Source organism: Phalacrocorax aristotelis, chromosome 6, assembly GCF_949628215.1.
Source record: "Phalacrocorax aristotelis chromosome 6, bGulAri2.1, whole genome shotgun sequence".
Classification (NCBI taxonomy): Eukaryota; Metazoa; Chordata; class Aves; order Suliformes; family Phalacrocoracidae; genus Phalacrocorax; species Phalacrocorax aristotelis.
The window spans coordinates 51304339-51318924 of record NC_134281.1 but is presented as its reverse complement, the minus strand read 5'-3'; the positions used below and the strand labels follow the sequence as shown (position 1 = coordinate 51318924).

General features: G+C 54.4%; 1 protein-coding gene across 8 annotated transcripts in view; it reads left to right on the top strand.

Annotated features, from left to right (window-relative positions):
• The window catches only part of PTPRF (protein tyrosine phosphatase receptor type F), a 394797-nt gene extending 381130 nt beyond the window's left edge, over nucleotides 1–13667 (top strand). For all 8 annotated transcript variants that reach the window (XM_075097853.1, XM_075097851.1, XM_075097854.1 and 5 more), the window contains 9 exons: nucleotides 2413–2532; nucleotides 3596–3750; nucleotides 5078–5363; nucleotides 7248–7426; nucleotides 9977–10103; nucleotides 10328–10453; nucleotides 11083–11237; nucleotides 11709–11844; nucleotides 11983–13667. In XM_075097853.1, the coding sequence (XP_074953954.1) occupies nucleotides 2413–2532; nucleotides 3596–3750; nucleotides 5078–5363; nucleotides 7248–7426; nucleotides 9977–10103; nucleotides 10328–10453; nucleotides 11083–11237; nucleotides 11709–11844; nucleotides 11983–12051 (1353 nt within the window). In that variant the 3' untranslated portion in view covers nucleotides 12052–13667. The remainder of the gene's footprint in view (nucleotides 1–2412; nucleotides 2533–3595; nucleotides 3751–5077; nucleotides 5364–7247; nucleotides 7427–9976; nucleotides 10104–10327; nucleotides 10454–11082; nucleotides 11238–11708; nucleotides 11845–11982) is intronic.
• The last annotated feature ends 919 nt before the right edge of the window (nucleotides 13668–14586 follow it).

The following is a 14586-nucleotide window of genomic DNA, read 5'->3' as shown; positions in this document are numbered from 1 at the left end:
ACAGTGCATCAGCTTCAGCATAAAATTTACAGAGCTTGAAAATGGGGCATAAACATTATGGGTAAATTTGGCAGAAAATGTGACTGACTCTTATCTCGTCATGAATAAATAATTTTCAATTACCAGCCCAGGCGCTGCTATTATCCTGCACAGGGAACTCCTCTGAAGTTTGTTTTGCGCTCGAGCACGCACGGCTCTGTAGCACGTGGGTGGCAGAAGGGGACCACTCTCGCTGAAGTGTGGGCTCAGGCACAGGGACATGCTGTGCTGCTCCCCTGTAGCGTCCCCTGCAAAACACCCCGAGGGCAACACATCAAGCAGCTGTCCCCAGCATTTGCAGGATGCCATTCTGTCCTCACCTCCTTTAGGGAAGCATCATATCAGGCAGGGCGAACTCAGGTGTCCAGAGATGCAGCTGCTGCCTGCTTGTGAGGGTGGGATCAGTTTAGCTGTGAAATCAGGTTTGTGATCTCCAAGTTGCACGCTCTGCAGCTAGTAAAATAATAGGCTGCTCCGTGCCAAGAGAGGAAAAGAAATCTCCTGAGATTTGTGCAGGGCCTGCCACACTGGGAGCACAGATCCAAAGCAGCACAGCAGCCTGAATGGCAGGAGACCCTGGGCAGGAGGCTGCGGGGCTGCTCTGGGCATGCAGGCACCTGCAGTACCCCATCAGGCAGCCTTGATCCAGGCACTTCTGCCAGGGCGAGACTTACTGAGAGCAGACCCCAAAGAAGCAGGGCTAGATGCATCCCTCTGACCCCAGGTTGCTGCACTCCAGCAGCCAGAGTACAGGATGAGGGCTCTCACAAGCCCCACCCTGCTTAAAGTGCCTTCAATTAAAAGGCAGAACTTCATTGATTTCTAATTAAGCCTGTTGTTTCCCTTCCCACACATTCCCCTGTAAACACACTTGGCTAATAATTAAGTTTACTATTCCTTGACAAGCACAGATGATCTTCCATTCAATCCTCTCTCCTAGGGCGGGAAGCCATTTTCGGTGCAGTGCACATGGGTGGGAATGAAGTCTTCCTCCTGTCAGCCAGGCTCTGTGGGGCGGGAGAGCCAGGTGCCAGATGAAATAGGGATGCTCAGGGTGCCAAATTAAATAGGGAGCTCGGGGCTGGAGAGAATAAAACCGGAGGAGTAGTTTGCAAACACTGAGCTGTGAAGAGGAGGAGGAGGAGGAGGGCATCAGTAGGTGAGAAGGGAGGGATGCACAGGGAGATGAAGGGGGCAGAGGGATGGGGCCCTGGGGATATGTTACTGCTCTCTGCCAGGTGGTTTGCCGCAGGAGCCATGACCAGTAGCTCAAAGTGCTCTGGCTGCGGAGCTGGGAGGGGGAGACAAAGGATGCTGCGGGGCAGGGGATCTTCAGGGAGCAGTGGTGGTTTCATGATGGGACAGTGCTGCCTGCAGGAAGGGGCTGAAGGGATGGTTTGGCCATAGTCTGTGTCTTCTCACAGAGGGATAACAAGTTGTGTCTGTGCCTGAGTTGGCATCTGTGCCTTGCAATGGAGCATTTTTTGAAACACCTGGGAGATGTAGATTTTCAGGGATGCACCACCTTCCAGAAGGGCAGGCTGACATCCCTCAGGGATGCTTAATGCACTTGAGCCTACGGCAGCGTGGAAAGAGTGGCAGGGTCAGCCCTGTGGACACAGCATCTAGGCTGGAGGCCTGGCGTGGGCTGTGTCCCGTGTTTCACCAGGGTGGTTTGCTGCCTGGGGGCCACACTGGCAGGGGCACCCTGGGGACTATGGATGTTACAGGGAAAGGCATTGCCTGTTGTTGTGTACCATGCTGGACTCTGAGCTGTGTCCTGTCTCAGCTCAGTGCAGTGGATTGAGGACTTCGGGCTGGGATAGCAGGGAGCTGGTGGGCACACAGGCTGCATTTCCCTCATTGGGCTGCCCTTTGAGCAGAGCCTTCCCCGGAGACACCACCACTTCCCCTGCCCTGCTTCACCAGCTCTGCTCCCACCAACCCGCAGCTGCCGACCTTCTCTCTGTCCAGGCGGAGCTCAGGCAGGGGGATGCTGCAAGCATAGCCCTGAAGACCCCCTTCTTCCCAAACAGAAGGCAGATAAGAAAAATTACAGCAGGCACAAACCACTGCTAATAATTGCTGCACACTGTCTTCATACCTGGTGCTGCTCTTGCTGCTGTGTCTGGTGGCCTGATGCCCTTTGTCACTCCCCACCAGTGGCTCCAGGAAAAAAAAAATCCCTCTTTGAATATGAATCTTGTGGAAAGGAGCCCAGGGCATGCTGCCTTTCTGCTGGGGATTGGGACGCCCTGGGAGAAGAAAATCTGAGTGTTTGGGCCCCTCCTGCACAGTGACTCTCTTCTGTCTTTACCCCAAATGCTCCAGCCAGCAGCTAAGCACTGACCCTTTCTCCTTTCCTCCCCGCAGGTAAAGTGTGACCAGTATTGGCCGAGCCGGGGTACGGAAACCTATGGGATGATCCAGGTGACCCTGCTGGACACAGTCGAGCTGGCAACCTACACCGTCCGCACCTTTGCACTGTACAAGGTATGGCGCTGGCTGGGCTGTTCCTGCTCCAGGTAATGCAGAGCCGCTCTCTGATGCCGCCGGGTGCTGCACGGCCCACAGGCAGAGGCTGCCGGCTGTGCCTGGCTTAGCCAAACGTGTGGCTACTCCACACATGGGCCGTTTCTCACAGCTGGGCTGCAGTGGGAGACCAGCTGCACTTTGTGGATTTGGCCACTACTGGATTTTGGCCAGGATACCTGATGCTCTTCTGTATGCTTTCAGACCCTGTGATGGGCCCCAGAGCAGGGGCCGTGCTTGCCTCTGGCAAGTGTACATGTAACAGCTGCGCTCCCATTAGAGGGACAACATGGGAAGCAGAGAATTTTTAGTGCTCCTGTCACTAATAATGCAAATAGAGGGGCCGTGCTGACGTGTGCACAAGCCCTTCTCTCCTGCCTGCTGCGTACCTCATTAGTGTTTGGAAATCCCTAGGGGCAGTGCTAGCAGCAGCGCGTCACTGCAATGCAAACACACTTTGCAGCGGGCTGCCTCTGCGTGTGACTGAGTCTGGGCCACACAGAGAGCACAGCACAGTGCGATGGGGACACACTCACGCCCCAGGAAGGCATCTCGCCCCCAGCAGTCACCCAGCCAGTCCTACCACATTGCTGCATAGATCACTCAGCCAAGTCAAGGCTGGAGTCCACAGATTAGCATCCCAAAGAGACCCCTGATGCAGATGAGCAGGAAGGGAACTCGCTGCTGTGGCCCTTCCATGGCCAGTGCCCGGTTTTGCCTGAACATGCAGTGAGTGTGCGGGTATTAACCCTGCGCTGTGCAGGATCTGCTCCACTCCCACAGAGCTGTTCTGCTCGCTGTATCAGCTGGCTTTCCACAGAGCATCTATGTGTACAGAAGCCTTTCAAGAAGCCTACATTTTGCCTCCAAATTTTCAGTGGCAAAAGCCCAATACATGCACAATCACGCACAGTGATGTGCCTGTTGTTACCCAGCCAGCTGGGTAACTTGCTACCCCATCAGTGGATTCCCTCCTAGGATGAGACTGTTCTCATGCAAAATAACTCCTCTTTGTCTTCAACAGAATGGCTCCAGTGAGAAACGAGAGCTGCGACAGTTCCAGTTCATGGCTTGGCCTGATCACGGGGTACCAGAATACCCCACCCCAATCCTGGCTTTCCTGCGACGGGTCAAGGCCTGTAATCCACCGGATGCTGGGCCCATGGTTGTCCATTGCAGGTAGGACTGTGTGTTTGTGAAGCTGCACCTGGGCACAAGTCTTCTGCCTGCAGGAGCTTTAACCTGTCCAGCTAAAAGTGGAGTCTCCTGTTCCTACAGGGAAGGTTTCACAGTAGCATAACCTGCACTGCATCCTTGGGCTGGGAACAAGTTGGCAACCAGTAGCAGTAATGCAGTGGTGACATTTGTATTGCTACTGCTCTGTCAGATTAAACAGCACTGCTGTATGGAGAGCCCCAGAAAACACTTTTTGCTGCAAAACTGCAAGTACCATTTAAAAATGAAGTGATCTCTGCCCAGAGTAAGTAGGCGGTACCTTTCAGGGGCACGTTGTTGACAAGCACGCATGCGGTGACCTCTACAAACATTCAGACGTAGTATTTGCAGTAGAACTCTTTTGCAGTGTGGAAGGGCAGCTCTTGAAGCAAAATATTAGTCTACTAAGGCTCAGCATCTTATCCAGGCAAGATTTATCTGTACCAGCCAAGTGGGGGCTATTACTGAACAAACCACTCTATCATTGCTGTTCCAGCATACGCCTTACCAGCAGTGTTTAATACTCTTCCTTCATGCTCTGTTTCAGATGGGAGTGGGGTATAATTAACACACAAACAAGCTGTATTAAAGCCCTGTTAAAGGTCTGACTTGCACCATAAATGAGGAAATGTCTAGCTCCCTATCTCTGCCTGTGTTTACATGTCACGACAGCATGTCTTGTTTTCAGGGTGCTCTCAGGGTGAGTAGTTTGGGGATTGCTACTGCTCTTCCAACAGACGTGGAGAGGCATCCAGTGCATGAGCAAAGGGCTCGGTGTAGACATGCATGACCTCATCTTTCTGCTTTCCCCTCTCCAGCTGGCTGTCCTTGTTTTATGGGTTAGGAAACAGTGACGCAGGTTAGGGGACAAGCAGACTTGAAATTACGAGCTTCACTGGTACCGGGGCCCAGCCTGGCCTTCAGATCTTCTGACTTCATGCACATATACACTGGCACTCTCCTGCCTGTTAAATATATTTCTCCTTCCCTTGTGGAGGTGCTGCCAGCCACTGCAGGGACCAGCAGAGCTGAGACCATGTCCTTCCGCTCCATCAGTGAGGGGGGGTCAGCAGAAGGGCTGGGTAGCCTCCCACGTTCTCCTGTGCCTCTCGCCCTTACTTCTCCTGTCACCTCTTGTTTGGGGCTGAGCTCATTAGCCCTCAGTGTGGGGAGAAGCCTTTACTCCCCTTTTGTGCGCTTTAGCTCCAGGTGCTCCCTTAAGCAGGAGCGGAGCTTGCGTGGCATCTGTAGAAGACAGTGTCATCTCAGGCCACGTGCTTTGTTCCCGCAGTGCCGGCGTGGGCCGAACTGGTTGCTTCATAGTCATCGATGCCATGCTGGAGCGGATGAAGCATGAGAAGACCGTGGACATCTATGGCCACGTGACGTGCATGCGCTCTCAGCGCAACTACATGGTGCAGACAGAGGACCAGTACATCTTCATCCACGAGGCCTTGCTGGAGGCAGCCACGTGCGGCAATACCGAGGTGCCTGCACGCAACCTCTTTGCTCACATCCAGAAGCTGACCCAGGTGCCACCAGGTGAAAGCGTTACTGCAATGGAGCTGGAATTCAAGGTTGGTGATAAAGCCCCAGCACCCCCTTCCCCGGCGCCCGGTCTCTGCCCACACAGCCCCACCGAGCCACGCATCCAGGGGCTGGGAAGGGGTAGCCATGGATCATTATAGACAGTTATTCTTTTGTGTGTTTCTAAACCAGGTAGGCAGTGATTTAAAACACATTTGAATTGTAAAGCTTGTGTCAGCCATGGTCCCCCCTGGATTGGCAGCTTCTGGGGAGGATATAAAAGGCAGATGGATGTTCAGTTCTCAGCAGCACATTCTGCTCCAGGTTCACTGTGCGGCAGGAGCTGCATCTGAAATCAGATGCAGATCGTGTTAGTGATAATTGATGTTACTGTGAACAACTTGTCTGGAAACAGCTCCAATTTAAATATGTGAGACGTTTATAGTCTCATTTCTTCAATGCTGAGCTCTGTTACCTTTTAACCACCTCAACACCAAGCCTCACTGTCTAGAATTGGTGAAGGCAACATTTTAAGGCACACTGGTTTTAAGAAGCCAACCCCACATTTTGCTGTCTGTATCTGTGAATGGCAACTGTAGATATTTATTACAGTTGTGGAGGTGGAAGTGAGCTCTGATAAGCACCCATATTCTCAGATGAGGCATGTTAGTCCAGTGAACTCATGCAGCAGAATATAGCTCATGCAGGGAGGCAGCCGACCATGCAGGCTCTGAAATGAACTGCAGGAATACAGCTTCACCCTGGGGATTCCCTCCAAGTGACAAAGGAGCAGAAGAAGCAAAATATTGACTTTATGCATAAACTGTGGTTACCAGAGCTGCTGGTGTCCTCGCTTGGGACAGTAGAACATGCTGCATTAGTATCTTGTGGTGACATGTGCCCTGAGAAACCCCTCAAGAGAGCCACAGCATTAGGCTCAACTCTAGCAACTCTGTTGTAAGAAAGACAAAAATTAGCTGTTCCTCCAAGGACCTATTTAGAACAGTAATAAAATTTGCCCCTCTCTGTGCCCTGGCAGTGTCCGCTGTGTGGGAAGCCCTGGGGAGCAGGATACGTGAGGGCCTCACATGGCTGCATCACTCCCCAAAGAGCAACCCTGTCCTTCTACAGGCAACCTCTGCCAAGGACCATCTGCCACACATGGAAAGAAGGGTCGCTCTGGAGATGCTGGAGAGAGTCTTTTGGGGAAGGAAAAGAAAAGAAATAAAAAAAGAGGGACTTCTGTTTGAATGTCTCTGCCAGCAGATCTATGTAACACATTTACCATGACTCCAGTTTACAGGGACCAAAGAGAACTATAAAATATCTCACAGTAACTCAAAATAGATCTTCTTTACCTAAAACTGTCACAATTCTCACATTTTTCTTGGGTTCTTCTGGGGTGAGAGGTAAATAGCAAGACATTGTTGGAAGATGGAAAGCTTTCCTTCCCTGACACCACCAGGCATGTGTCCCTGGTTCAGCAAGGTACAAAGCTTCAAGGCCTGGCCCTTTGTGGGTCAGAGAGCTGCTGTGGGTCTCCACTCCACTCTGTGGCGCTGGGGCTGTGGCAGTGGGTCAGGGCAGGTGGTTGCCCTGCTGTCACCTACAGCCAAGCACCAAAAGCCAGCAGCGAGGCCATGTCGTGCCGTGCCTAGGTGTGCAATGCCATGGCAGAGGGGCTGACGTGGTACTGAAAACAGGACTGATCACTGTGAAGTAGAGCAGCTGGGTGCAGGCATCCTTGTAACATGGCGGCAGAGCCCTTCGTCTGGTCCAGAAAGACCTGGTCCCCAGCGGCTGTCCCTCAGTCAGAGAAGGGGGCATGGCTGCGCACCCAGAGGGGTTCCTGCCTGCTCTGCTGCCACGGTCCCGATTTTGCCCCCGACTGCTGCATCCCCAGCAGGGGCCTGAAATGTCTCCTCCTCTTTCAGCTGCTGGCCAACTCTAAAGCACATACCTCACGTTTCATCAGTGCCAACCTCCCGTGCAACAAATTCAAGAACCGCCTCGTGAACATCATGCCATATGAGCTGACGAGAGTCTGTTTGCAGCCCATCCGGGGTGTCGAGGGCTCCGATTACATCAACGCCAGCTTCATAGATGGGTACAGGTAAGGGCCACCTTAGGAGCCTGGGCCAGCCTGTTCTGCCTGCTTGGGAACATGGGCAGAGCTGCCTTCCCCTCTTTCCCAAGGACTGGTCCTGGCTGCCTGGAGGTGGGCTGGGGATCACTTTGTTGTATTTTATCTATTTCCATCTTCTCAAACGCTCCAGGGCATATAGTTACAATAAGTGAAGACTGCTAGTGAGTGCTGCCAGGCTGGCTTTTATTGCTTAGACAGAAGCCCACATGGCTGGTGTGGGAGGTTGTGCTGGCTCCTGCAGAGGTTTATAGGATCTTCTGGTAGGCATCCCTTGGCACGTGTTTTATATCTGCAGCATCTAATGCAAACCTGTCCCCCCTCACTAGCCGTAGCAAACAGAGGTAGAAGTGTGCTTGCACTGCGTGGCTGATCCAGGCAGCAGCCCAAGGCTCGTTGTCCCATGTCTTGATTTTGGGGGGAGTCTGTGGATCCTCAGGCAAGGCTGGTGCTGTACAATGGGGAACCTGTCACTGGATTCTGCTCCCCAGGATACCTCTTAGAAAGCACAGTTTAAGATCTAGTGGGGCAATAATACTTACGGTTTCTGTATCTAATTGCTGGCATCACATTCTCAGATGCTAAGTGCTAGGAGAGGAGAACGCAGGGAAACAGCTCAGCGGCCACATCTCCTTGTAAGGGAGCAGCCCAGTGGCCACATCTCCTTCCCAGCCAATCCCTGACCAATAATCCAGACCAAATCCCAACAATGCACACACAAGGCTCATTCCTGTCCTCTCTGCACCATTGCTGTAGGGTCACCCAGTGCAGGAGTGGGGGGTACAACAATGGATGTGGCACAGTTCCCCTCCAGTTTGGCTCTGCCCAGATGCTTCTTATGGGCTGGTGACCTCCCAGGAGCAACAGGCACTGTCAAAGGGAACAGATGTTGGTGCAGCCAGGCCAGTGGCTCTGTGCCTCCATCCCTGCTCCAGCAGCTGAGCCCAGGAGGGTTCCTGGGGGGAAGGGCTACGTGGAGGCAAGAGTGGGCAGGGAGCAGCAGGAGAGCAACCCTGGGAGCATCCCAACACAACAAAACCACCACAAGCCAGGCTCACTCAGAGTGGGACAGAGTAATGGGGAAGGATGAAGGGGCTGGAGAAAAGCTGTCACAGAGCAGCCTCCGCTCCCTCCTGCCTGCGTGGCTCCAAGTCATCCAGCACTGCGTCATTAATGTGGCTGCCTGTCTGCGCACCCACCCCGGCAGCCCGGTATCTGACAGACGGGATGCAGCCACAGCACCCTGGCTCCAGAGCTGATTAAGAGTGATGCTGGTTTTTCCTCTCGGTGATGCTACAGAGGGAGGGCTGCCAGCACGGCAGGTGGTATCACTTCATGTGCTACCTACCCCATCCCTAAGGAGTGATGTTATCTCTTCCTGTCCTTTCCTTTGAACCGAGCAGTATTCTCAGTATTATCTAAAGAAATCAGTTGGCCCAAGGTCCTGCAGGCATCACTGATGCTGCATCTTTATTAGTTCTTTTGTTTCGTTCTTCACCCTCACTCCCTGCTTTTTACAATATCTTATAAATCCACGTTGAAGCAGCCCCTGTCTTCATCCTGCACATTACAGCTGTCCTGCAGCACGTTCATTAATTTTTAGCACCAGCAGAGAGATGAAGTGCTGGATGGGAGGATGCTGCCCCTCGTCCTGCAGGCTCCGGCGCCCCGCAGTGGTAAAGCGAGACTGTGTCTCCGCCACCCATGGGGTGCCAGACCCGTCTCGCAGGCGGCACCGTTGTGCCAGGCTGCGCACTCGGCAAGGCAACGCGACGGAGCTGGCCCTTCTCAGAGTCCAAAACACCAACGGTGTTTTCTGCAGGGTGGGTGCCAGCCTGGGGCTGGTCAAGCTCTGCTTTCACACGGGGCATTTTGAGAGGTGCCCTGGCTGGCGGTGGACCTGAGGACAAATTTGGAAGCTTCAGAAGAGATGGCAAAATGGTATTGGTGGTTTCCACACTGCCCTAGTTACTAGCTGGTGTGCGTGATCCAGGTGACCTGATGCAGTTGCTCTGTGTCTTCCCATGCGAGGGGAGGGATGGTGGGTGGTGCAGAGAGTAAAGGGGCAGCATCCAGGGGGTGCTGCTGGGATCGTCCCCAAGCACAGCTGCTCCTCCCAGCCCAGATGGTTGCTGGCAGCCTGCTCACGTGGGCCCGGGTGCTGAGAAGGCTCTCAGTGCAGCAGCACTAGGGGCAAGCAGCAGGGAGAGGCTGGCCTGGGGACATTGTCACCCCCGCAAGGACTAGCAGCCTTTCTGGGTCCTGCAGCCAGTGGTGCTCACTCTGTCTGTGGGGAGCACTTAGAAGACATGTGCTGGGGCAGGCTCATCCCTCCCTAGTGCACTAGGCACTAGCCTAGTGCATGGCTAGTCATAGAGATCTGTTTGCTCCAGCTGCATTGTCAGCCCTGCTGCCTGCTGCATGGGGTCCCTGTCTCAGGCCCTCCTGGCCCACCAGCCTCCAGAGCAGCTGCTGCCCACTTCCCCAGGGCTGGTCTGAGCACCGTTATGTTTGTCGCAGGCAGCAGAAGGCCTACATCGCCACGCAGGGACCACTGGCTGAGACTACAGAGGATTTCTGGCGGATGCTCTGGGAGCACAACTCCACCATCGTGGTGATGTTGACAAAGCTGCGCGAGATGGGCCGGGTACGAATCCTGCTCGGGGGAGAAGGGGGCTGCGTGGCTGCCGTCTAAGGGCACAACCTCTCAGCTCGCCCTAGTCTGTCCCCAGCACCAGCCGCTCAGGGCCAGCCTCCTGCTGGCGTGTCCTGCAGCTGACCCTGTGGCCCCACAGCCACATAAGCTCCCAGGGCGTGGGAGGGAGGAACAGCTTGTAGGTGCTAATGTCTCACCGTGTTCCTCATCTGCAGGAGAAGTGCCATCAGTACTGGCCCGCTGAGCGCTCTGCCCGGTACCAGTACTTCGTGGTGGACCCCATGGCAGAGTACAACATGCCACAGTACATCCTCCGGGAGTTCAAGGTGACAGATGCCAGGGTGAGTGCAACTGCTGGCTCCCCAGCCTCTTGTGCACCTCTGCCCTGCCAAGGCCAGCGAAGGGAGTGTGCAGCAGCTCCTGGAGGAACCAGAAAGCAAGGTGCTGCCTTGCACTGAAGGCAGAAGGGGCTGCTGCCCCTCAGCTGCTGCTCCACTCACCACAAGTTCTTCCTTACCAGCTGTGTCAGCCCCAGTGAGCAGCTCAGAGATCCGTATCAGCACCAGACCCTGCCTTGCCTGTGCTGCACACTTGGGCAAGCATTTAACATGGGCTCCCCTGCACCTGTGCAGCACCTGACCGGGTACAGGACCCCTGTGTGACAGTGAACACAGTCCTGGGGTGGAGCTGGGCCCCAAACAGGACCAGGGCATTGACACACCAGACCCTGCAGGGGCCCAAAGCCCTGCTCAGCTCAGCCACCCTGGGGTTAACATGGGAGAGCAGAGGCAGACCCAAATGCTCAGCAAAAGATTTGCCTGTGCTCGTCCATGGCCTGTGCACCCTCTCACCTGGCCTGGGCCAGGGGGTCAGAGAGCAGGTCAGCAGCACCAGTGCTGAGAGGAGTGAGATCAGCCCCTCTCGCTGCCTCCTCACCCACAGCTCACGTCTAACACCCCTGTCCCTGCAGGACGGCCAGTCACGGACCATCCGCCAGTTCCAGTTCACAGACTGGCCTGAGCAGGGAGTGCCAAAGACAGGAGAGGGCTTCATCGACTTCATTGGGCAGGTGCACAAGACCAAGGAACAGTTTGGGCAGGACGGGCCCATCACGGTGCACTGCAGGTGAGTGGGGACAGATGAGCACCCACCTCTGCCTTTATCAGCCCTCGGAGGTGTCCCCTAGCTCACTTACCCTGGCAGCTGCCAGATCCCCTGCACTGGGTGCCCCTCCTGCATACCACTGGCAAGAGGCACACAGGGGACAAGGAGGTGGCAGCATCCATGGGTGCCATTGGCAGCCTTTCTGCCAGGTGATTATATTAGCCCAGCACCCTGGTGGTACTGATTTGCGGCTCCTTGGAAGAGTCCTAGGGGAGGGCAGGGTGCCACAGCAGCTTGGCCCAGAGGCGAGGCAGAATCGGTGGGCCCCATGGGGCTGGGAGGGCACCTCTGGCTGGCCAGGTCCTTGTGGTCTCTCCCAGCTCCACTGAGCGTGTCCCTGTGCTCCGTGAGCTTGCGCCGCTCCTAGGAGCTCTGCAGAGACTCGCTGGGGCTGGCAGGTCTCTAATGGTACCTCTTGCTCCCTCTGCACAGCGCTGGGGTTGGGCGCACAGGCGTGTTTATCACACTCAGCATTGTGCTGGAGAGGATGCGCTACGAGGGGGTGGTGGACATGTTCCAGACGGTGAAGACCTTGCGGACGCAGCGGCCGGCCATGGTGCAGACAGAGGTGAGTGTCCCCTGCTCCCCAGGCTGAGGGGAGATCTGTGGGAGAAGGGAGGGGAGCGGGCGTCTCTGGATGTGCAGCCCTGCTGCCCAACGTCCTTGGGTCCCTGCTTCTCATACTCCCCCGCTTGCTGCCTTGCAGGACCAGTACCAGCTGTGCTACAGAGCGGCACTGGAGTATCTCGGCAGCTTCGACCACTATGCAACGTAACTAGTGCTTTCCTCCAGTCGCGGTGGGGATGTCTAGGAGTGGAGACGGGTCCCTCTGAGCCAGAGCCGCCCATTCCTCAGTCCTTCTGTACAGATGGAGGTGCTGCCCAGTCAGCAGACCTCCACGCCAACCAGTTCTGACCACGGCATTTAGGAACTTCGCCCCAGCGCCAAACGAGGGAATCCGACTCCAAAAGCATTTCCAGTCTCTGGCTGAATTTCTGCTCATGTGCATCTCTCGCCCTCTCTCATGCGACTGCATTTCACAGCGAGGCTTTAGGTGGGTGGAATGGGATCTTTTTCTTAAACATGTAAAATAGTTACTAGTGGTTTTTATAATCTCTTCTTTATTTTTTATTTTTTGCAAGTCTTAATGTTTTGCCCAGGCAGAACTGGACCCGCCAAACCTTTGGGAGTTGGGTTGGTTTGGTTTTTTTTATTTCCTTTTGCTTTTACATTTTTTACTGCCCTGTGTTTATTTCAGCCCAGTCACTGCTGGTTCTGCCCATTTTAGTGCAGCTTCCTTGGTAATTTGCAGCAGCTGGCTTGTGGTTCCTGCCCGGCTCCATTCCCTGTAGGCTGCTTTTTAATCCTCTGTAGAATATGAAATCTCATGGAACTGGACCTAAGCTACCAACTATTTTTTTAGCCTTTCCCTCCCCCCCATTACTTCCTGAGTGGGTTTGGGTTTGGGAGGGCATGTAGGGTTGCCAGAGAAGCGGTCCCCTTTGCAGCTGGAAACCGTTCAGTCCTTACTACAATGCGTGTTAAACCAATCCAGTGACCGTGCGTATTGGCAGATCCCGATATGACGTGAGTTGTCGTCGCCTTGTTTGTGAGAGACCTGAAATCCTAGGCTCCAGGCTTTGGAGCCTGCTTTTGTGTGTCTCACTGGGAAGGGGGCAGGAGAAGCGAGTGAGTCCCACGCTTCCCCGGGGAAGGGAAACAGCGAGACAGGGCCCTTTTTGTTAATCCCACGGTTCTGCGCGTGCAAGCACCATTCTGTCACCTCTCACCAGTGAAGTGCATCGGAGCATTTACAAAAGGCAAGGAGCACAAGCCCAGCCGTCCCCTGAGTGGAGCCGGGCCAGCTCCTGTTGGAAAGCAGGGTACTGCAGGGGAGGGGAGGGGAGTACACATGGCTTCAGAGGTTGGGTGTATCTATAATTTCTGCTATCCTGCAAATGTTAAAAGTCACTAGAATATTGTACTTTCCGCTACTTCAGGACGTTCTAATGAACCAATGTGGCAAGACTACTGGACTTAATTTAATGGTACTATATATTAATACTCCTTATTATATCACGCTTGCACTAAAGACAGGGAGTGAGCAGCCCTCTTCTGAGTGCATCGAGTTATGAATAAAGGTGGTGGAAGGGTATCTAATTGTATTATCACATGTATTCCGAATGTTAAGAATCCAAGCTACGGTGAAATCAGCAATCCAGGGTTGGTAATGTTGGAGGACACATTCATTTTTACCTTGTGGATGCATAGTGCTGTAGGGGTCACTGTTGTATACAGTCTGTTTTCTATTTGTTAATAAAAAAAAAAAATCTACAGCATCATTGCATAATTCTTGATGTTAATAAATTTGAATAATCGGGTTTCATACAAGCTGGCTTTGCTGTCTGTTTCTTCAGCAATAAGCAGAGGCCATAGAGTTCCTCAGCGATAGGCATGCTCGCCAGCCCTTTGCCAGAGAAGTCTTCGCCCATAGGGACATCCCAGCCACAGGCATTCTACACCTCCTGCAGGGTCCCAGTGCCAGCAGGGAGCTCGGAGACCCTCTGTGACAACCCCCTTTGCGCACGCGTGTGCATGCCTCCTGCCCACTTGCAGCTGCACCAGGGTGCACTGAGAGCCCTCAGGCCCTGGCGCCTTCAGGAATGGCTCCTGCCAAGGCTGTCTTGGCAGCAGTGGCCCTCACTGGGTCCCCTCCACTTCCCAAAGGATGGATCATTCCCAGCAGGAGGAAGCCAGGAGCTACTTTCTGCCCAGGCCGTGCTCTGCACAAGCTGGCCCAGTGGTGGCTGGGGCCTGAGACCTGTCCTCCCCACCTGCTCTGCTGCCAGTTACTGATCCTCAGAGGACCCCAGGATGTAGGCCTGGGGTGATGCTGAGCTTTGCTGGAAGCACGTTTACCTGCACCCCCTTCCCTGCCAATGTGCCAGCTGCAGGACCAGGCTGGGGTAGCTACAGACTTTGTTTGTGGGTCTGCAGGACAGGGAAGGGTTGGTGGCGGTGGTGTTTGATGGCAGTATCGGTCCTGGATGAGGCTGAGATGTCGCCGGCCTCTTGGGATGCTGCAGTAGCACTGGTCTGTGGCACTGAGCACAGTTGTGTATGCAGTTACCACCACCTGGCCCCTAAATGCAGAGCAGCACCCTGAGTACGTTCAGGTGTGAAACCCCCTCCAAGGCACGTGCTGTGCCTGCTCTGCATGGGCAGGTCAGCTCCAGCCCCATCCACATGTGAACTGCAAACACCCAGGTCAGTACTGACTCCGAGGGAGAGCAGGAACTGCAAACAGCAC